At 46.5% G+C, this 23735-nt stretch overlaps 1 protein-coding gene across 2 annotated transcripts; it reads left to right on the top strand.

Moving 5' to 3' along the window:
- The first annotated feature begins 8358 nt into the window (after window positions 1-8358).
- AP2S1 (adaptor related protein complex 2 subunit sigma 1) lies at window positions 8359-22201 on the top strand. Of its 2 annotated transcripts, none has more exons than XM_040405520.1 (5): window positions 8359-8445; window positions 16524-16673; window positions 20352-20465; window positions 21280-21339; window positions 21929-22201. In XM_040405520.1, exons 1-5 carry the CDS (start codon window positions 8443-8445, stop codon window positions 22028-22030), a joined length of 429 nt encoding a protein of 142 aa, XP_040261454.1. In that variant the 5' UTR covers window positions 8359-8442; the 3' UTR covers window positions 22031-22201. The 2 variants fall into 2 exon arrangements, with proteins under 2 accessions (XP_040261454.1, XP_040261455.1); XM_040405521.1 differs by having other exon boundaries at window positions 8431-8550.
- Window positions 22202-23735: the final 1534 nt, after the last annotated feature.

The following is a 23735-nucleotide window of genomic DNA, read 5'->3' as shown; positions in this document are numbered from 1 at the left end:
CAGTATTCACCTGAGGGGTTAGATCATGTGATATCTTTATAGAGCCGGTCTATACGAACGTGGTGATATGTAATATGTCTACTTTTCTTTTTTTTCTACTTGAAACTTGCATTTGTTTATTATAACAAAAAAAAAAAAAAAACTTTTTTCACTTTTTACATTTGTCCCACTTTGGGACTTCACCTTTTCAGGGTTTTATCCCCGTTTCAATTCAGTACAATACATTCTGTATTGTACTGAATTGAACTGTCAGCCTCTCAAACAGTGAGACGCTGACAGTTGCCTAGGAGACCCAGGCTGGATCTCCTGGGCTTCCGTAGGCTGGCAGCTCCGATGCCTGTGTAAGGCATCGGGGCTGCCATGGCAACCATCGAACCCCTGCCAGCACAGCGTGATGGAGTCAGAGGGAGCCCTCTCTCTGTATACCCCGCACATGAAAGGGTTAATCTGCCGGCATCACAGCACACAGCGATGACGGCGGATACAGCCGGGCCCGTGTTGCAGATCGGGCGGGTGCAGCTCCTGCACCCGCCCGATCCCATCACGTACATGCACGTGAGGATGCGGCAAGGATCCGCATTCGCTCACGTACATGTACGTCAGGATGCGGGAAGGGGTTAATCCATTTTTTCCAGTAACAAAGTAAGGGTTAACAGCTAATCAAAACTCAATATTTATTGCCCTGATTCTGTAGTTTACAGAAACACCCCATATGTGGTCGTAAACTGCTGTACGGGCACGCGGCAGGGCGCAGAAGGAACGTCATATGGTTTTTGGAAGGCAGATTTCACTGGGATAATTTAAAGTTGCCATGTCACATTTGAAGACCCCCTGATGCACTCCTAGAGTAGAAACTCAAAAAAAAATGACCATTTTGGGGGGCATGCTAAAAGGAATGCCCATAGACTTTGACAGGGGAGGAGAATGCCCATAGACTATAATGAAGCCAAACGGAATGCCCATAGAGTATAATGGGAAGCAAAGTATCAGATAATTTATAGGCAAATCTGCAAAAAAATATCAACTTATCCTTTACCACAGATCTTCCCGGTGTATAGCAATCTCTTTTACAATTGAAATAACTTTGGATTTTTCTTGTTTTCTATGGAATGACAGGTGAATAGCACAATGGAATGCCCATAGAGTATAATGGGAAGAAAGATGGGCCATAGAGACGAGAAACATATGACACCTCAAATAAATCTTTAGCAGGCATACTCTCCAAGCAGAGCAGCATTGGTCTACATTGAGATTAGGTGGGATTATCATTTATGACAAGTGTGAATGACACCAAGAATGCCCATAGACTATAATGTGACTTGGTGTCTGAACCATTCAACATATCAAATAAATCTTTAGCAGACATACTCTTCAAATTCAGTGGGATTATTTAAAATTGAGATTAAGTGGGATTATCATTGGTTTCTATGAAATGACAAGGGGAATGACGCAATGGAATGCCCATAGACTATAATGGGAAGTAAACTATGAGCTCATTTACAGGTAAATCTGTGTTATGTAGGAAATTAACCGCAAGTGTTCCCTGGGTAGAGGAGCACATTGTAAATCTAAAACTATCTGGGATTAAAGCTGTTTTCTATGGAATAACATGTGAGTGACAGAATGGAATGCCCATACAGTATAATGGGAAGTAAAATGTGATTTGGAGTGTGAACCATTCAACATATCAAATAAATCTTTAGCAGACATAATCTCTAAGTTCAGTGGCAAATAATAAAGTGGAGATGAAAGGGAATTCAAAGGGTATAATGGAAGTGGAATAACCCTACAGAATAATGGAAATTGAATTTTTGAACTAAAGACACAACGGCTTTCCTCCCCCTCACCATATATAGGCCCAGGACTAGGAATGGGCTCTGATTTTGGGGTGGAGGATACATGGGGGCAACTACGGGACCATGCACACTACGGAATTTCCAAGCGGAGAAATTCCGTTCGGAAATTCCAAATGCGCCCCGTCCCAACTGATTTAGTCGGTGCTTGGGCAGCGCAGCCATTGCTGTTCCCTATAGCTGGCAGTGCATTCCGCTGAAAGAATGAACATGTTTATTCTTTCGACAGAGAAATTTCAGTGGAAAGCTTCACCGCTGAAATCCTGTAGCGTGCACTGTGCAGAGGAATCCCACTGATCGCAATGGGACTCGGCTGCATCAACATTTCCAAGTGCAATTCCTGAGCAGAATTTTACTGGGAAAATGTAGGGGGGGGGAACTGAAGAGACTCCCATAGCATGTTGGCATTACTGAGAATGAAAACTGACAAGTTTATAGAAAATGTGTAAATACTTATTTTATTTAACATTTTTCTTATTTAAAAGGGGTTATCCAGGATTAGAAAAACTACAGTTTTTTTCCAAAAACAGCACCGCACCTGCCCTCAGGTTGTGTGTGGTATTGCAGCTCTATCAAAAATAGGAGGAAGGCAAAAACAAAGAAGGGATGGGTAGTGGGGAGGGGTCAAAATAAAAACTATACAAATAAACATCGACATTTCTGTCCCAATAGGAAAAACATGAGACTCCGAGACAAAAAAAGAACGCCGTGGTAAACAAAGGCAGCGCCATAGGGGAGTGTATGGAGCAGCAAAGTACATTGTCAGAGGAAACAAACCAAGAACAATGTTACAACAAATTGATAAACCTGAAAACATAGGGGGAGATTTATCAAAATCTGCACAGAGGAACAGCTGACAGTTGCCCATAGCAACCAAACAGATTGCTTCATTCATTTTTCAGAGGCTTTTTCTTTTTACCAATCAGTCGCAGGGTCACACTGAGCGCATACGCAACATATTTGACGCTGCAAAAAATTTGCCGGGGAGCAGAAAATACGCTGTGTAAGCGCTAGGAGCAGACGCACAGGACTTCTCTCCGCTGTGTCTGCAGTGAGGTTTGGAGGTAGCCCCCGCGCGTCAGTGCGCTCGGCCCACCTCCGAACCTTACTGCGCACACAGGGCTGTGGAGGGAAAGCCCTGTGTGTATGCTCCTAGCGCATACGCAGTGTATTTCCTGCTGTCCGGCACATTTCACGCAGCCTCAAATACGCTGCATATGCGCTCAGTGTGACCCTACCCTAAGGGTGTATTCAAACGTACTGTATCCTGCACATATTTGATGCTGTAGATTTGACGTTGTAAACGGTTATAATCCAAGGTAATTTTTACTTTACAATCTGCTCCTCTACCCAGGGAACACTGGCGGTAGAGGTTAATGTCCTACATAACACAGATTTACCGGCAAATGAGCTCAGAGTTTACTTCCCATTATAGTCTATGGGCATTCCATATAAACCAATGATAATCCCACTTAGGCCTCATGCACACGACCGTTGTGTGCATCCGTGGCCGTTGTGCCGTTTTTTTTCGCGGACCCATTGACTTTCAATGGGTCCGTGGAAAAATCAGAAAATGCACCGTTTTGCAGCCGAGACCGTGATCCGTGTATCCTGTCCGTCAAAAAAATATGACCTGTCCTATTTTTTTGACGGACAACGGTTCACGGACCCATTCAAGTCAATGGGTCCGTGAAAGAACACGGATGCACACAAGATTGGCATCCGTGTCCGTGATCCGTAGGTTACTTTCATAAAGACGGATCCAAAGATCCGTCTGCATAAAAGCATTTTCAGATCTAAGTTTTCACTTCGTGAAAACTCAGATCCGACAGTATATTCTAACACAGAGACGTTCCCATGGTGATGGGGACGCTTCTAGTTAGAATACACTACAAACTGTGTACAAGACTGCCCCCTGCTGCCTGGCAGCACCCGATCTCTTACAGGGGGCCGTGATCAGCACAATTAACCCCTTCAGGTGCGGCACCTGAAGGGGTTAATTGTACTATCATATCCCCCTGTAAGAGATCAGGGCTGCCAGGCAGCAGGGGGGCAGACCCTCCCCCCCTCCCCAGTTTGAATATCATTGGTGGCCAGTGCGGCCCCCCCCCCCCTCTATTGTAATAATAGGTTGGTGGCCAGTGCGGCCCCCCCCTCCCTCTATTGTAATAATTCGTTGGTGGCACAGTGTGCGCCTCCCTCTATTGTAATAATTCGTTGGTGGCACAGTGTGCGCCCCCCATCCCTCTATAGCATTAACAACATTGGTGGCCAGTGTGCGGCCTCCCATCTCCCCCCCCCCCCCCCCCATCATTGGTGGCAGCGGAGTTCCGATCGGAGTCCCAGTTTAATCGCTGGGGCTCCGATCGGTAACCATGGCAACCAGGACGCTACTACAGTCCTGGTTGCCATGGTTACTTAGCAATAGTACAATAGTAAAAGATTCATACTTAACTGCTGCTGCGATGTTCGTGTCCGGCCGGGGGCTCCACCTACAGTAGGAGGAGCTCCCGGCCGGAAGCAGACATCGCAGCTCCCAGGTAAGTATGAATCTTTTACTATTGTACTATTGCTAGTAACCCGCTGCCACCAATGATGGGGGGGGGGGGGGGAGATGGGAGGCCGCACACTGGCCACCAACGATTTATTACAATAAAGGGAGGAAGGGGGGGGGGGCGCACACTGTGCCACCAACGATTTATTACCACTGGCCACCAATGATATTCAAACTGGGGGGGGGGGGGGGGGGGTCTGCCCCCTGCTGCCTGCCAGCCCTGATCTCTTACAGGGGGATATGATAGTATAATTAACCCCTTCAGGTGCGGCACCTGAGGGGTTAATTGTGCTGATCACAGCCCCTGTAAGAGATCAGATGCTGCTAGGCAGCAGGGGGCAGTCATGTAAACAGTTTATAGTATATTCTAACTAGAAGCGTCCCCATCACCATGGGAACGTCTCTGTGTTAGAATATACTGTCGGAAATGAGGTTTCACGATCTAACTCATATCCGACAGTATATTCTAACATAGAGGCGTTCCCATGGTGATGGGGACGCTTCAAGTTAAAATATACCATCGGATTGGAGAAAACTCCGATCCAATGGTATAAAAGGGACTCCAGACTTTACATTGAAAGTCAATGGGGACGGATCCGTTTGAAATTGCACCATATTGTGTCAACGTCAAACGGATCCGTCCCCATTGACTTGCATTGTAATTCAGGACGGATCCGTTTGGCTCCGCACGGCCAGGCGGACACCAAAACGACTTTTTTTTCATGTCCGTGGATCCTCCAAAAATCTAGGAAGACCCACGGACGAAAAAACGGTCACGGATCACGGAAAAACGGGACCCATTTTTGCGGACCGCAAAAAAATACGTTCGTGTGCATGAGGCCTTAATCTCAATTTTAATAATCACACTGAACTTGAAGAGTAAGGCCTCATGCACACGACCATTGTTTTATTCTGGGTCCGTTGAAAACTCGGCTAATGCACAGTTTGCCATCTGTGATCCGTGGTTCCAGTCCGTCAAAAAAAATATAACCTGTCCTATTATTTTCGCGGAAAACGGTTCACGGACCCATTCAAGTCAATGGGACCGCTAAAAAACGCGGAGGTACACAAGATTGTCATCCGCGCGTCCGTGTTTTTTTTTTTCCTATTATTTGCATGGCAAACCTGTCTTAGACTTTTTTTTTACTTTCATTTATGTCTGGTGGTCCTCCAAAAATAAAGGAAGACACACGAAAACGGATCACGGAACCCCATTTTGCGGAACGGAACACAACGGTCGTGTGCATGAGGCCTAAGCCTGCTAAAGATTTAATTGATATGTTAAATGGTTCAGACTCCAAATCAAATTTTACTTCCCATTATAGTCTATGGGCATTCCATTGTGTCATTCACCCTCGTCATTCTGCAGAAAACTGTGATAAATCCACTTTAGGGTCCATTCACGCGTCCGTGGTGTATTGCGGATCCGCAACACACTCGGCCGGCACACACTATAGAAATGCCTATTCTTGTCCGCAGCTGCGGACAAGAATGGGACATGTTTTATCTTTTGTGGAGCTGCGTTCCGGAAGTTCGGGGCCGAAACCTGGAAGTTCGAGGGCCGCGCTCCGCAAATGCGAAAGCGGAGAGCACATAGTGTGCTCTCCGCTTCACGTCCGGGCCCATAGAGAATGAATGGGTCCGCACCCGTTCCGCAAAATTGTCCCTTTTCTGAACATTAAATAATCCCACTGAATTTGGAGAGTAAGCCTGCTAAATTATTTTTATATATATTATATATTTTGATATAATTATTAAATATGTCAAATGGTTTTGTCTCCAATTCAAATATTACATTTCCATTATTCTCTATGGGCATTCACTCTGTCATTCCTTTTAGTATGCCCCTATAACTAACAGGACCGGAGAATATAAGACACGATATAACCGACAGGACCGGAGAATATAACACACGATATAACCGACAGGAGCGGAGAATATAAGACACGATATAACCGACAGGACCGGAGAATATAAGACACGATATCACCGACAGGACCGGAGAATATAAGACACGATATAACCGACAGGAGCGGAGAATATAAGACACGATATAACCGACAGGACCGGAGAATATAAGACACGATATAACCGACAGGACCCGGGAATATAAAACACGACATAACCGACAGGAGCGGAGAATATAAGACACAATATAACCGACAGGACCGGAGAATATAAGACACAATATCACCGACAGGACCGGAGAATATAACACACGATATAACCGACAGGACCGGAGAATATAAGACACGATATAACCGACAGGACCGGAGAATATAAGACACGATATAACCGACAGGAGCGGAGAATATAAGACACGATATAACCGACAGGACCCGGGAATATAAAACACGACATAACCGACAGGAGCGGAGAATATAAGACACGATATAACCGACAGGACCGGAGAATATAAGACACGATATAACCGACAGGACCGGAGAATATAAAACACGACATAACCGACAGGACCGGAGAATATAAGACACGATATAACCGACAGGAGCGGAGAATATAAGACACGATATAACCGACAGGACCGGAGAATATAAGACACGATATAACCGACAGGAGCGGAGAATATAAGACACGATATAACCGACAGGACCGGAGAATATAAAACACGACATAACCGACAGGACCGGAGAATATAAGACACGATATAACCGACAGGAGCGGAGAATATAAGACACGACATAACCGACAGGACCCGGGAATATAAGACACGATATAACCGACAGGAGCGGAGAATATAAGACACGATATAACCGACAGGACCCGGGAATATAAAACACGACATAACCGACAGGAGCGGAGAATATAAGACACGATATAACCGACAGGACCCGGGAATATAAGACACGACATAACCGACAGGACCGGAGAATATAAGACACGATATAACCGACAGGAGCGGAGAATATAAGACACGATATAACCGACAGGAGCGGATAATATAAGCCACGATATAACCGACAGGACCGGAGAATATAAGACACGATATAACCGACAGGACCGGAGAATATAAGACACGATATAACCGACAGGAGCGGATAATATAAGCCACGATATAACCGACAGGACCGGAGAATATAAGACACGATATAACCGACAGGACCGGGAATATAAGACACGATATAACCGACAGGACCGGAGAATATAAGACACGATATAACCGACAGGACCGGGAATATAAGACACGATATAACCGACAGGACCGGGAATATAAGACACGATATAACCGACAGGACCGGGAATATAAGACACGATATAACCGACAGGACCGGAGAACATAAGACACGATATAACCGACAGGAGCGGAGAATATAAGACACAATATAACCGACAGGACCGGAGAATATAAGACACAATATAACCGACAGGAGCGGAGAATATAAGACACAATATAACCGACAGGAGCGGAGAATATAACACACGATATAACCGACAGGACCGGAGAATATAAGACACGATATAACCGACAGGAGCGGAAAATATACCACACGATATAACCGACAGGACCCGGGAATATAAGACACGACATAACCGACAGGACCGGAGAATATAAGACACGATATAACCGACAGGAGCGGAGAATATAAGACACGATATAACCGACAGGAGCGGAGAATATAAGACACGATATCACCGACAGGACCGGATAATATAAGACACGATATAACCGACAGGACCCGGGAATATAATACACGATATAACCGACAGGAGCGGAGAATATAAGACACGATATAACCGACAGGACCCGGGAATATAAGACACAATATAACTGACAGGACCCGGGAATATGACACAATGACGACATAAGGCAGGGCGGATAACACATATCTCAGGCTGCAGCCCCCATCTAACATAACGAAGAAAACTCCCGCCGTTTCTCGCCCCGTACTGGACAGTCTACGTATTACATGGGGCGCCTGACGTCACTTCCGTTATCCCGTGGAGCAGCTTGGGACTTGTAGTTTCTCCGGAAATCCGGAGCGGGTGACAGGAAAAGAGGAGAAGGGAGAGGCAGACATGGTGAGCGGAGCTCTGCGATATAATATTCTAATGTCCTGACTGAACTGCCGACATACCTGATACCTACCGCACCGTCTACACTGCACCCAACGTCTGTGTCCGCATGTATACATCCCCTCACCTCTACCTCCTCTGTATATAATATACATCCCCTCTACCTCCTCTGTATATAATATACATCTCCTCTACCTCCTCTGTATGTAATATACATCCCCTCACCTCTACCTCCTCTGTATATAATATACATCCCCTCTACCTCCTCTGTATATAATATACATCTCCTCTACCTCCTCTGTATATAATATACATCACCTCTACCTCCTCTGTATATAATATACATCACCTCTACCTCCTCTGTATATAATATACATCTCCTCTACCTCCTCTGTATATAATATACATCACCTCTACCTCCTCTGTATATAATATACATCTCCTCTACCTCCTCTGTATATAATATACATCACCTCTACCTCCTCTGTATATAATATACATCACCTCTACCTCCTCTGTATATAATATACATCACCTCTACCTCCTCTGTATGTAATATACATCCCCTCACCTCTACCTCCTCTGTATATAATATACATCCCCTCTACCTCCTCTGTATGTAATATACATCCCCTCTACCTCCTCTGTATATAATATACATCACCTCTACCTCCTCTGTATATAATATACATCACCTCTACCTCCTCTGTATATAATATACATCCCCTCTACCTCCTCTGTATATAATATACATCACCTCTACCTCCTCTGTATATAATATACATCACCTCTACCTCCTCTGTATATAATATACATCTCCTCTACCTCCTCTGTATATAATATACATCACCTCTACCTCCTCTGTATATAATATACATCCCCTCTACCTCCTCTGTATATAATATACATCCCCTCTACCTCCTCTGTATATAATATACATCTCCTCTACCTCCTCTGTATGTAATATACATCCCCTCTACCTCCTCTGTATATAATATACATCTCCTCTACCTCCTCTGTATATAATATACATCCCCTCACCTCTACCTCCTCTGTATATAATATACATCACCTCTACCTCCTCTGTATATAATATACATCTCCTCTACCTCCTCTGTATATATTATACATCTCCTCTACCTCCTCTGTATGTAATATACATCCCCTCTACCTCCTCTGTATATAATATACATCACCTCTACCTCCTCTGTATATAATATACATCTCCTCTACCTCCTCTGTATATAATATACATCACCTCTACCTCCTCTGTATATAATATACATCACCTCTACCTCCTCTGTATATAATATACATCCCCTCTACCTCCTCTGTATATAATATACATCACCTCTACCTCCTCTGTATATAATATACATCTCCTCTACCTCCTCTGTATATAATATACATCCCCTCTACCTCCTCTGTATATAATATACATCTCCTCTTCCTCCTCTGTATGTAATATACATCACCTCTACCTCCTCTGTATATAATATACATCTCCTCTACCCCCTCTGTATATAATATACATCACCTCTACCTCCTCTGTATATAATATACATCCCCTCTACCTCCTCTGTATATAATATACATCCCCTCTACCTCCTCTGTATATAATATACATCTCCTCTACCTCCTCTGTATATAATATACATCACCTCTACCTCCTCTGTATATAATATACATCACCTCTACCTCCTCTGTATATAATATACATCTCCTCTACCTCCTCTGTATATAATATACATCACCTCTACCTCCTCTGTATATAATATACATCACCTCTACCTCCTCTGTATATAATATACATCACCTCTACCTCCTCTGTATATAATATACATCACCTCTACCTCCTCTGTATGTAATATACATCCCCTCACCTCTACCTCCTCTGTATATAATATACATCCCCTCTACCTCCTCTGTATGTAATATACATCCCCTCTACCTCCTCTGTATATAATATACATCACCTCTACCTCCTCTGTATGTAATATACATCCCCTCTACCTCCTCTGTATATAATATACATCCCCTCTACCTCTACCTCCTCTGTATATAATATACATCCCCTCTACCTCCTCTGTATATAATATACATCCCCTCTACCTCCTCTGTATATAATATACATCACCTCTACCTCCTCTGTATGTAATATACATCCCCCACCTCTACCTCCTCTGTATGTAATATACATCTCCTCTACCTCCTCTGTATGTAATATACATCCCCTCTACCTCCTCTGTATATAATATACATCCCCTCTACCTCCTCTGTATATAATATACATCCCCTCTACCTCCTCTGTATATAATATACATCCCCTCTACCTCCTCTGTATATAATATACATCTCCTCTACCTCCTCTGTATATAATATACATCCCCTCTACCTCCTCTGTATATAATATACATCTCCTCTACCTCCTCTGTATATAATATACATCCCCTCTACCTCCTCTGTATATAATATACATCACCTCTACCTCCTCTGTATATAATATACATCACCTCTACCTCCTCTGTATATAATATAAATCACCTCTACCTCCTCTGTATATAATATACATCACCTCTACCTCCTCTGTATATAATATACATCCCCTCACCTCTACCTCCTCTGTATGTAATATACATCTCCTCTACCTCCTCTGTATGTAATATACATCCCCTCTACCTCCTCTGTATATAATATACATCCCCTCTACCTCCTCTGTATATAATATACATCCCCTCTACCTCCTCTGTATATAATATACATCCCCTCTACCTCCTCTGTATATAATATACATCCCCTCTACCTCCTCTGTATGTAATATACATCCCCTCTACCTCCTCTGTATATAATATACATCACCTCTACCTCCTCTGTATATAATATACATCACCTCTACCTCCTCTGTATGTAATATACATCCCCTCTACCTCCTCTGTATATAATATATATCTCCTCTACCTCCTCTGTATATAATATACATCACCTCTACCTCCTCTGTATATAATATACATCCCCTCTACCTCCTCTGTATGTAATATACATCCCCTCTACCTCCTCTGTATATAATATACATCCCCTCTACCTCCTCTGTATATAATATACATCCCCTCTACCTCCTCTGTATATAATATACATCCCCTCTACCTCCTCTGTATGTAATATACATCCCCTCTACCTCCTCTGTATATAATATACATCACCTCTACCTCCTCTGTATATAATATACATCACCTCTACCTCCTCTGTATGTAATATACATCCCCTCTACCTCCTCTGTATGTAATATACATCCCCTCTACCTCCTCTGTATATAATATACATCCCCTCACCTCTACCTCCTCTGTATGTAATATACATCTCCTCTACCTCCTCTGTATGTAATATACATCCCCTCTACCTCCTCTGTATATAATATACATCCCCTCTACCTCCTCTGTATATAATATACATCCCCTCTACCTCCTCTGTATATAATATACATCCCCTCTACCTCCTCTGTATATAATATACATCCCCTCTACCTCCTCTGTATATAATATACATCCCCTCTACCTCCTCTGTATATAATATACATCCCCTCTACCTCCTCTGTATATAATATACATCTCCTCTACCTCCTCTGTATATAATATACATCCCCTCTACCTCCTCTGTATATAATATACATCTCCTCTACCTCCTCTGTATATAATATACATCCCCTCTACCTCCTCTGTATATAATATACATCACCTCTACCTCCTCTGTATATAATATACATCACCTCTACCTCCTCTGTATATAATATAAATCACCTCTACCTCCTCTGTATATAATATACATCACCTCTACCTCCTCTGTATATAATATACATCCCCTCACCTCTACCTCCTCTGTATGTAATATACATCCCCTCTACCTCCTCTGTATATAATATACATCCCCTCTACCTCCTCTGTATATAATATACATCCCCTCTACCTCCTCTGTATATAATATACATCTCCTCTACCTCCTCTGTATATAATATACATCCCCTCTACCTCCTCTGTATATAATATACATCCCCTCTACCTCCTCTGTATATAATATACATCCCCTCTACCTCCTCTGTATATAATATACATCCCCTCTACCTCCTCTGTATATAATATACATCCCCTCTACCTCCTCTGTATATAATATACATCCCCTCTACCTCCTCTGTATATAATATACATCCCCTCTACCTCCTCTGTATATAATATACATCTCCTCTACCTCCTCTGTATATAATATACATCCCCTCTACCTCCTCTGTATATAATATACATCTCCTCTACCTCCTCTGTATATAATATACATCCCCTCTACCTCCTCTGTATATAATATACATCACCTCTACCTCCTCTGTATATAATATACATCACCTCTACCTCCTCTGTATATAATATAAATCACCTCTACCTCCTCTGTATATAATATACATCCCCTCACCTCTACCTCCTCTGTATGTAATATACATCCCCTCTACCTCCTCTGTATATAATATACATCCCCTCTACCTCCTCTGTATATAATATACATCCCCTCTACCTCCTCTGTATATAATATACATCTCCTCTACCTCCTCTGTATATAATATACATCCCCTCTACCTCCTCTGTATATAATATACATCCCCTCTACCTCCTCTGTATATAATATACATCTCCTCTACCTCCTCTGTATATAATATACATCCCCTCTACCTCCTCTGTATATAATATACATCTCCTCTACCTCCTCTGTATATAATATACATCCCCTCTACCTCCTCTGTATATAATATACATCACTTCTACCTCCTCTGTATATAATATACATCACCTCTACCTCCTCTGTATATAATATAAATCACCTCTACCTCCTCTGTATATAATATACATCACCTCTACCTCCTCTGTATATAATATACATCCCCTCACCTCTACCTCCTCTGTATGTAATATACATCTCCTCTACCTCCTCTGTATATACACTGCGTGCAGAATTATTAGGCAAATGAGTATTTTGACCACATCATCCTCTTTATGCATGTTGTCTTACTCCAAGCTGTATAGGCTCGAAAGCCTACTACCAATTAAGCATATTAGGTGATGTGCATCTCTGTAATGAGAAGGGGTGTGGTCTAATGACATCAACACCCTATATCAGGTGTGCATAATTATTAGGCAACTTCCTTTCCTTTGGCAAAATGGGTCAAAAGAAGGACTTGACAGGCTCAGAAAAGTCAAAAATAGTGAGATATCTTGCAGAGGGATGCAGCACTCTTAAAATTGCAAAGCTTCTGAAGCGTGATCATCGAACAATCAAGCGTTTCATTCAAAATAGTCAACAGGGTCGCAAGAAGCGTGTGGAAAAACCAAGGCGCAAAATAACTGCCCAAGAACTGAGAAAAGTCAAGCGTGCAGCTGCCAAGATGCCACTTGCCACCAGTTTGGCCATATTTCAGAGCTGCAACATCACTGGAGTGCCCAAAAGCACAAGGTGTGCAATACTCAGAGACATGGCCAAGGTAAGAAAGGCTGAAAGACGACCACCACTGAACAAGACACACAAGCTGAAACGTCAAGACTGGGCCAAGAAATATCTCAAGACTGATTTTTCTAAGGTTTTATGGACTGATGAAATGAGAGTGAGTCTTGATGGGCCAGATGGATGGGCCCGTGGCTGGATTGGTAAAGGGCAGAGAGCTCCAGTCCGACTCAGACGCCAGCAAGGTGGAGGTGGAGTACTGGTTTGGGCTGGTATCATCAAAGATGAGCTTGTGGGGCCTTTTCGGGTTGAGGATGGAGTCAAGCTCAACTCCCAGTCCTACTGCCAGTTTCTGGAAGACACCTTCTTCAAGCAGTGGTACAGGAAGAAGTCTGCATCCTTCAAGAAAAACATGATTTTCATGCAGGACAATGCTCCATCACACGCGTCCAAGTACTCCACAGCGTGGCTGGCAAGAAAGGGTATAAAAGAAGACAATCTAATGACATGGCCTCCTTGTTCACCTGATCTGAACCCCATTGAGAACCTGTGGTCCATCATCAAATGTGAGATTTACAAGGAGGGAAAACAGTACACCTCTCTGAACAGTGTCTGGGGGGCTGTGGTTGCTGCTGCACGCAATGTTGATGGTGAACAGATCAAAACACTGACAGAATCCATGGATGGCAGGCTTTTGAGTGTCCTTGCAAAGAAAGGTGGCTATATTGGTCACTGATTTGTTTTTGTTTTGTTTTTGAATGTCAGAAATGTATATTTGTGAATGTTGAGATGTTATATTGGTTTCACTGGTAAAAATAAATAATTGAAATGGGTATATATTTGTTTTTTGTTAAGTTGCCTAATAATTATGCACAGTAATAGTCACCTGCACACACAGATATCCCCCTAAAATAGCTAAAACTAAAAACAAACTAAAAACTACTTCCAAAAATATTCAGCTTTGATATTAATGAGTTTTTTGGGTTCATTGAGAACATGGTTGTTGTTCAATAATAAAATTAATCCTCAAAAATACAACTTGCCTAATAATTCTGCACTCCCTGTAATATACATCTCCTCTACCTCCTCTGTATATAATATACATCTCCTCTACCTCCTCTGTATATAATATACATCCCCTCTACCTCCTCTGTATATAATATACATCCCCTCTACCTCCTCTGTATATAATATACATCTCCTCTACCTCCTCTGTATATAATATACATCCCCTCTACCTCCTCTGTATATAATATACATCCCCTCTACCTCCTCTGTATGTAATATACATCCCCTCTACCTCCTCTGTATATAATATACATCCCCTCTACCTCCTCTGTATATAATATACATCCCCTCTACCTCCTCTGTATATAATATACATCTCCTCTACCTCCTCTGTATATAATATACATCCCCTCTACCTCCTCTGTATATAATATACATCCCCTCTACCCCCTCTGTATATAATATACATCCCCTCTACCCCCTCTGTATATAATATACATCCCCTCTACCTCCTCTGTATATAATATACATCCCCTCTACCTCCTCTGTATATAATATACATCCCCTCTACCTCCTCTGTATATAATATACATCCCCTCTACCTCCTCTGTATATAATATACATCCCCTCTACCTCCTCTGTATATAATATACATCTCCTCTACCTCCTCTGTATATAATATACATCTCCTCTACCTCCTCTGTATATAATATACATCCCCTCTACCTCCTCTGTATATAATATACATCCCCTCTACCTCCTCTGTATATAATATACATCTCCTCTACCTCCTCTGTATATAATATACATCCCCTCTACCTCCTCTGTATATAATATACATCCCCTCTACCTCCTCTGTATATAATATACATCACCTCTACCTCCTCTGTATGTAATATACATCTCCTCTACCTCCTCTGTATATAATATACATCTCCTCTACCTCCTCTGTATATAATATACATCCCCTCTACCTCCTCTGTATATAATATACATCTCCTCTACCTCCTCTGTATATAATATGCATCCCCTCTACCTCCTCTGTATATAATATACATCACCTCTACCTCCTCTGTATATAATATACATCCCCTCTACCTCCTCTGTATATAATATACATCCCCTCTACCTCCTCTGTATATAATATACATCCCCTCACCTCTACCTCCTCTGTATATAATATACATCCCCTCACCTCTACCTCCTCTGTATATAATATACATCCCCTCTACCTCCTCTGTATATAATATACATCCCCTCTACCTCCTCTGTATATAATATACATCCCCTCTACCTCCTCTGTATGTAATATACATCCCCTCTACCTCCTCTGTATGTAATATACATCCCCTCTACCTCCTCTGTATATAATATACATCACCTCACCTCCTCTGTATATAATATACATCCCCTCTACCTCCTCTGTATATAATATACATCCCCTCTACCTCCTCTGTATATAATATACATCCCCTCTACCTCCTCTGTATATAATATACATCACCTCTACCCCCTCTGTATATAATATACATCCCCTCTATTAACTCTGTAGACGCCATCTTTATGTATATGTCATTTCCCGATTCCGTCTCCTCTTCTAGATCCGCTTCATCCTGATCCAGAACCGCGCCGGTAAGACCCGCCTGGCCAAGTGGTACATGCAGTTTGATGATGACGAGAAGCAGAAGCTGATAGAGGAGGTTCACGCTGTGGTGACCGTGCGAGACGCCAAGCACACCAACTTCGTGGAGGTAAGGAGATGGAGGATGGGGGTCATCACTGTGTGCTCATACCGCTGGTGCTGAGGGAGGATGGGGGTCATCACTGTGTGCTCATACCGCTGGTGCTGAGAGAGGATGGGGGTCATCACTGTGTGCTCATACCGCTGGTGCTGAAGGAGGATGGGGGTCATCACTGTGTGCTCATACCGCTGGTGCTGAAGGAGGATGGGGGTCATCACTGTGTGCTCATACCGCTGGGGCTGAGGGAGGATGGGGGTCATCACTGTGTGCTCATACCGCTGGTGCTGAGGGAGGATGGGGGTCATCACTGTGTGCTCATACCGCTGGGGCTGAGAGAGGATGGGGGTCATCACTGTGTGCTCATACCGCTGGTGCTGAAGGAGGGTGGGGGTCATCACTGTGGGCTCATACCCCTGGTGCTGAGGGAGGATGGGGGTCATCACTGTGTGCTCATACCGCTGGTGCTGAAGGAGGATGGGGGTCATCACTGTGTGCTCATACCGCTGGTGCTGAAGGAGGATGGGGGTCATCACTGTGTGCTCATACCGCTGGTGCTGAAGGAGGATGGGGGTCATCACTGTGTGCTCATACCGCTGGGGCTGAGGGAGGATGGGGGTCATCACTGTGTGCTCATACCGCTGGTGCTGAGGGAGGATGGGGGTCATCACTGTGTGCTCATACCGCTGGGGCTGAGAGAGGATGGGGGTCATCACTGTGTGCTCATACCGCTGGTGCTGAAGGAGGGTGGGGGTCATCACTGTGGGCTCATACCCCTGGTGCTGAGGGAGGATGGGGGTCATCACTGTGTGCTCATACCGCTGGTGCTGAAGGAGGATGGGGGTCATCACTGTGTGCTCATACCGCTGGGGCTGAGGGAGGATGGGGGTCATCACTGTGTGCTCATACCGCTGGGGCTGAGGGAGGATGGGGGTCATCACTGTGTGCTCATACCGCTGGGGCTGAGGGAGGATGGGGGTCATCACTGTGTGCTCATACCCCTGGTGCTGAGGGAGGATGGGGGTCATCACTGTGTGCTCATACCGCTGGTGCTGAGAGAGGATGGGGGTCATCACTGTGTGCTCATACCGCTGGGGCTGAGAGAGGATGGGGGTCATCACTGTGTGCTCATACCGCTGGTGCTGAGGGAGGATGGGGGTCATCACTGTGTGCTCATACCGCTGGTGCTGAGGGAGGATGGGGGTCATCACTGTGTGCTCATACCGCTGGTGCTGAGGGAGGATGGGGGTCATCACTGTGTGCTCATACCGCTGGTGCTGAGAGAGGATGGGGGTCATCACTGTGTGCTCATACCGCTGGTGCTGAAGGAGGATGGGGGTCATCACTGTGTGCTCATACCCCTGGTGCTGAAGGAGGATGGGGGTCATCACTGTGTGCTCATACCGCTGGGGCTGAGGGAGGATGGGGGTCATCACTGTGTGCTCATACCCCTGGTGCTGAGGGAGGATGGGGGTCATCACTGTGTGCTCATACCGCTGGGGCTGAGAGAGGATGGGGGTCATCACCCTGTGTGCTCATACCGCTGGGGCTGAGAGAGGATGGGGGTCATCACTGTGTGCTCATACCCCTGGTGCTGAGAGAGGATGGGGGTCATCACTGTGTGCTCATACCGCTGGTGCTGAGGGAGGATGGGGGTCATCACTGTGTGCTCATACCGCTGGTGCTGAGGGAGGATGGGGGTCATCACTGTGTGCTCATACCGCTGGTGCTGAGGGAGGATGGGGGTCATCACTGTGTGCTCATACCGCTGGGGCTGAGGGAGGATGGGGGTCATCACTGTGTGCTCATACTGCTGGTGCTGAGGGAGGATGGGGGTCATCACTGTGTGCTCATACCGCTGGTGCTGAAGGAGGATGGGGGTCATCACTGTGTGCTCATACCGCTGGTGCTGAGGGAGGATGGGGGTCATCACTGTGTGCTCATACCCCTGGTGCTGAGAGAGGATGGGGGTCATCACTGTGTGCTCATACCCCTGGTGCTGAGGGAGGATGGGGGTCATCACTGTGTGCTCATACCGCTGGTGCTGAGGGAGGATGGGGGTCATCACTGTGTGCTCATACCGCTGGTGCTGAGGGAGGATGGGGGTCATCACTGTGGGCTCATACCGCTGGTGCTGAAGGAGGATGGGGGTCATCACTGTGTGCTCATACCGCTGGTGCTGAAGGAGGATGGGGGTCATCACTGTGTGCTCATACCCCTGGTGCTGAAGGAGGATGGGGGTCATCACTGTGTGCTCATACCGCTGGGGCTGAGAGAGGATGGGGGTCATCACTGTGTGCTCATACCGCTGGTGCTGAGGGAGGATGGGGGTCATCACTGTGTGCTCATACCGCTGGTGCTGAAGGAGGATGGGGGTCATCACTGTGTGCTCATACCGCTGGTGCTGAAGGAGGATGGGGGTCATCACTGTGTGCTCATACCGCTGGTGCTGAGGGAGGATGGGGGTCATCACTGTGGGCTCATACCCCTGGTGCTGAAGGAGGGTGGGGGTCATCACTGTGGGCTCATACCGCTGGTGCTGAGAGAGGATGGGGGTCATCACTGTGTGCTCATACCCCTGGTGCTGAGAGAGGATGGGGGTCATCACTGTGTGCTCATACCGCTGGTGCTGAAGGAGGATGGGGGTCATCACTGTGTGCTCATACCGCTGGTGCTGAAGGAGGGTGGGGGTCATCACTGTGTGCTCATACCGCTGGTGCTGAAGGAGGATGGGGGTCATCACTGTGTGCTCATACCGCTGGTGCTGAGGGAGGGTGGGGGTCATCACTGTGGGCTCATACCGCTGGTGCTGAAGGAGGATGGGGGTCATCACTGTGTGCTCATACCGCTGGTGCTGAAGGAGGATGGGGGTCATCACTGTGTGCTCATACCGCTGGTGCTGAAGGAGGATGGGGGTCATCACTGTGTGCTCATACCGCTGGTGCTGAGGGAGGATGGGGGTCATCACTGTGTGCTCATACCGCTGGTGCTGAAGGAGGATGGGGGTCATCACTGTGTGCTCATACCGCTGGTGCTGAAGGAGGGTGGGGGTCATCACTGTGTGCTCATACCGCTGGTGCTGAAGGAGGATGGGGGTCATCACTGTGTGCTCATACCGCTGGTGCTGAGGGAGGGTGGGGGTCATCACTGTGGGCTCATACCGCTGGTGCTGAAGGAGGATGGGGGTCATCACTGTGTGCTCATACCGCTGGTGCTGAAGGAGGATGGGGGTCATCACTGTGTGCTCATACCGCTGGTGCTGAAGGAGGATGGGGGTCATCACTGTGTGCTCATACCGCTGGTGCTGAGGGAGGATGGGGGTCATCACTGTGTGCTCATACCGCTGGTGCTGAGGGAGGATGGGGGTCATCACTGTGTGCTCATACCGCTGGTGCTTAAGGAGGATGGGGGTCATCACTGTGTGCTCATACCGCTGGTGCTGAAGGAGGATGGGGGTCATCACTGTGTGCTCATACCGCTGGTGCTGAGGGAGGATGGGGGTCATCACTGTGTGCTCATACCGCTGGTGCTTAAGGAGGATGGGGGTCATCACTGTGTGCTCATACCGCTGGTGCTGAAGGAGGATGGGGGTCATCACTGTGTGCTCATACCGCTGGTGCTGAGGGAGGGGGCGCTGCTCTTGTTTCCGCTGCCGTCCATTTTCCTGACCGTCTTTTTATCTTCTTTTAGTTCCGGAATTTTAAGATCATCTACCGCCGATACGCCGGCCTCTACTTCTGCATCTGCGTGGATGTGACGGACAACAACCTGGCCTACCTGGAGGCCATCCACAACTTCGTAGAGGTGAGGCCATGATTAACAGGAAGAAAAGGAACCTTCCCGGCGCTGTGGAGAGGCCGAGTCCTCGAGTATTCAGCTAAAGGGCGATGGCGGCGGCTGTCGGATTATCACACGTTATTACTGATTTTTATTTAATTTTATTATCTTTAAAAGAAGGAAAAAAAAGTTAGTCAATAGTGGCAGAGTCTGGCTGACTAACCTCCATCTTGTATTCTTTGTCAGGGGCGGAGTCTCGCTGACTTGCCTCCATTTTGTATTCTCTGTATGTCGGGGCGGAGTCTCGCTGACTTTCCTCCATCTTGTATTCTTTGTCAGGGGCGGAGTCTCGCTGACTTGCCTCCATTTTGTATTCTCTGTATGTCGGGGCGGAGTCTCGCTGACTAACCTCCATCTTGTATTCTTTGTCAGGGGCGGAGTCTCGCTGACTTGCCTCCATTTTGTATTCTCTGTATGTCGGGGCGGAGTCTCGCTGACTTTCCTCCATCTTGTATTCTTTGTCAGGGGCGGAGTCTGGCTGACTTACCTCCATCTTGTATTCTTTGTCAGGGGCGGAGTCTCGCTGACTTACCTCCATCTTGTATTCTTTGTCAGGGGCGGAGTCTGGCTGACTTACCTCCATCTTGTATTCTTTGTCAGGGGTGGCGTCTCGCTGACTTACCTCCATCTTGTATTCTTTGTCAGGGGTGGCGTCTCGCTGACTTACCTCCATCTTGTATTCTTTGTCAGGGGTGGCGTCTCGCTGACTTGCCTCCATCTTGTATTCTTTGTCAGGGGCGGCGTCTCGCTGACTTGCCTCCATTTTGTCTCCTCCCTGCAGGTCCTGAATGAATATTTCCACAATGTCTGTGAGCTGGATCTGGTCTTTAACTTCTATAAGGTAATTGCTTCCTTTCCCCCCGGTCCGCCCGCTCGCTGCACGGAGTTCTCTCCGTCTCACGGTCTCTCCCTTTCTGCTCAGCGCTCTGTACTCCCCACCCTCCGGTCTGCTCTCTTGCTGTGCACTCCCCACCCCCAGTCTACCCGCTTTCTGCGCGCTCTCTTTCCCACGCTCTAAACCCCTCCAGTCTGGGCACTTGCTGTGTTGCACTCCCTCCGGTTCATGCTCTCCCCTCTACCGGTCTGCCCGCGCGCTTCCTGTGCTGCGCTCCCTCCTTCTCCTACTCTCCCCTCCCCCGTCCTGCCGTTTCTGCGCTGCGCTTTCCCCATCTCACGCTCTCCCCTCCCCCAGTCTGGGCACTTGCTGCGTCGCGCTCTCCCCCGGTCTGCCTTCTTGCTGTGCTTCTCTTTCTCTGTACCACGCTCTAAACCCCTCCAGTCTGGGCACTTGCTGCGCTCTCTCCATCTCGCGCTCTTCCCTCCCCCGGTCTGCCCTCTTGCTGTGCTGCTCTCTGTCCCACGCTCTAAACCCCTCCAGTCTGCCCGCTTGCTGCGCTCTCCCAGTCTTACGGTCTCCCCTCCCCCCCCAGGTGTACACGGTTGTGGATGAAATGTTCCTGGCCGGAGAGATTCGGGAAACGAGTCAAACAAAGGTTCTGAAGCAGCTGCTGATGCTGCAGTCCCTGGAGTGACCTGTGACCCTGCCTCCGACATGTGCGTGCCCCCGGACCGCTCTTCCTGCCCCCCAGGCGCTGTGTTATCCCGGCCCTCTGCCCCTCTCATCATGGACGACAGATTATTTTCTTTTTCTTTTTGTTTTGTACATTCCAATTGTGAAAATAAATAAATGTTCCAAGTATGAATGCGGCAGGTCACATGGTATAAGGGGGAGGGGCTACGTGACCTGGTCACATGGTACAAGAGGGGAGGGGTGGGGCTATGTGTCCTGGTCACATGTTATAAGGGGGAGGGGTGGGGCTACATGGCCTGGTCACATGGTATAAGGGGGAGTGGTGGGGTTACGTGTTCTGGTCACATGTTATAAGGGGGAGGGGTAGGGCTACGTGGCCTGGTCACATGGTATAAGGGGGAGGGGTAGGGCTATGTGGCCTGGTCACATGTTATAAGGGGGAGGGGTGGGGCTACGTGTCCTGGTCACATGTTATAAGGGGGAGGGCTAGGGCTACGTGGCCTGGTCACATGTTATAAGGGGATGGGTGGGGACTGGTCACATGTTTTAAGGAGGAAGGGGTGGGAACATGCAAACTGGTCACATGTAAGGGGGATGGGTGGGGACTTGTGGACTTGTCACATGTTATAAGGGGGAGGACAATGTGGCTCCTCCATCTTTGGCTGGGGTGGGATTTAGCAATGGTATTACACCTGAATGGGACTAAGCTGCACCTAGGTCATGTGACTCCTGGGTAGTCGGGCCCCTGCCAGTCTGATATTGATAACCTGTCCTGAGGGCTTGTGGTCACCTGGGCTCCTCAGGGGTGTGACCTCACCGCTCCGGCAGAGGCTTTATAAAGGTGAAGTTAGGCCTCTTTCACACGGGTGTCGCGTGTGAGGGCCGGATAGGATGCGGGTGCGTTGCGGGGAAATGCGCGTTTAATGCGTTGGTACCCGAACCCAGACTTCTTCACAGAAGTTCGGGCTTGGGATCGGTGTTCTGTAGATTGTATTATTTCCCCTTATAACATAGTTATAAGGGAAAATAATAGCATTCTGAATACAGAACGCTTAGTACAATAGCGCTGGAGGGGTTAAAAAATAAATATATTAACCTCTTCAGGACACATGACGTACCGGAACAAGGTGCCTGCCAAAATAGTACCAATCTATCCGTCACCTCATCCCGATGGCTAAATGTTTGGGGGGGGGGGGTCCCGTGACAGGTCAATTCAGACCTGCGGTTTGCGGCTTTTACCTGCGGTTGCGGCGGCGGTGCCATCGGGTCCCCATGGGGGTGTGGGGGGCACCCGATGGCATGGAAGGCAGCGCGCTGCCTTCCGGTGACGAGCCTGTGAGATCCAGCCCCCTGGATGAGTAATACACACAGTATTACTCATACAGCCAATGCATTACAATACAGAAGTATCAGAATGCATTGTAAAGGATTAGACCCCAAAAGTTCAAGTCCCAAAGTGGGACAAAAAAGAAAGTGAAAATTTTTTTTAAAAAAAAAAGTTTTCCCACCAAAAATTAAGTTTCATGTAAAAATAACCAAAAACTTCATTTTCCCCAAATAAAGTTAAAAAAAATAGGGGGGGGGGGGGGGAGTATACATATTAGGTATCGCCGCGTCCGTATCGACCGGCTCTATAAACATATCACATGACCTAACCTCTCAGATGAACAGTGTAAAAAATAAAAACTGCTAAATAAACAATTTTT

This window comes from Bufo bufo, chromosome 8 (assembly GCF_905171765.1).
Source record: "Bufo bufo chromosome 8, aBufBuf1.1, whole genome shotgun sequence".
Lineage (NCBI taxonomy): Eukaryota > Metazoa > Chordata > Amphibia > Anura > Bufonidae > Bufo > Bufo bufo.
The sequence above is the reverse complement of the archived record's forward strand: the minus strand, read 5'-3'. Positions and strand labels throughout refer to the sequence as shown.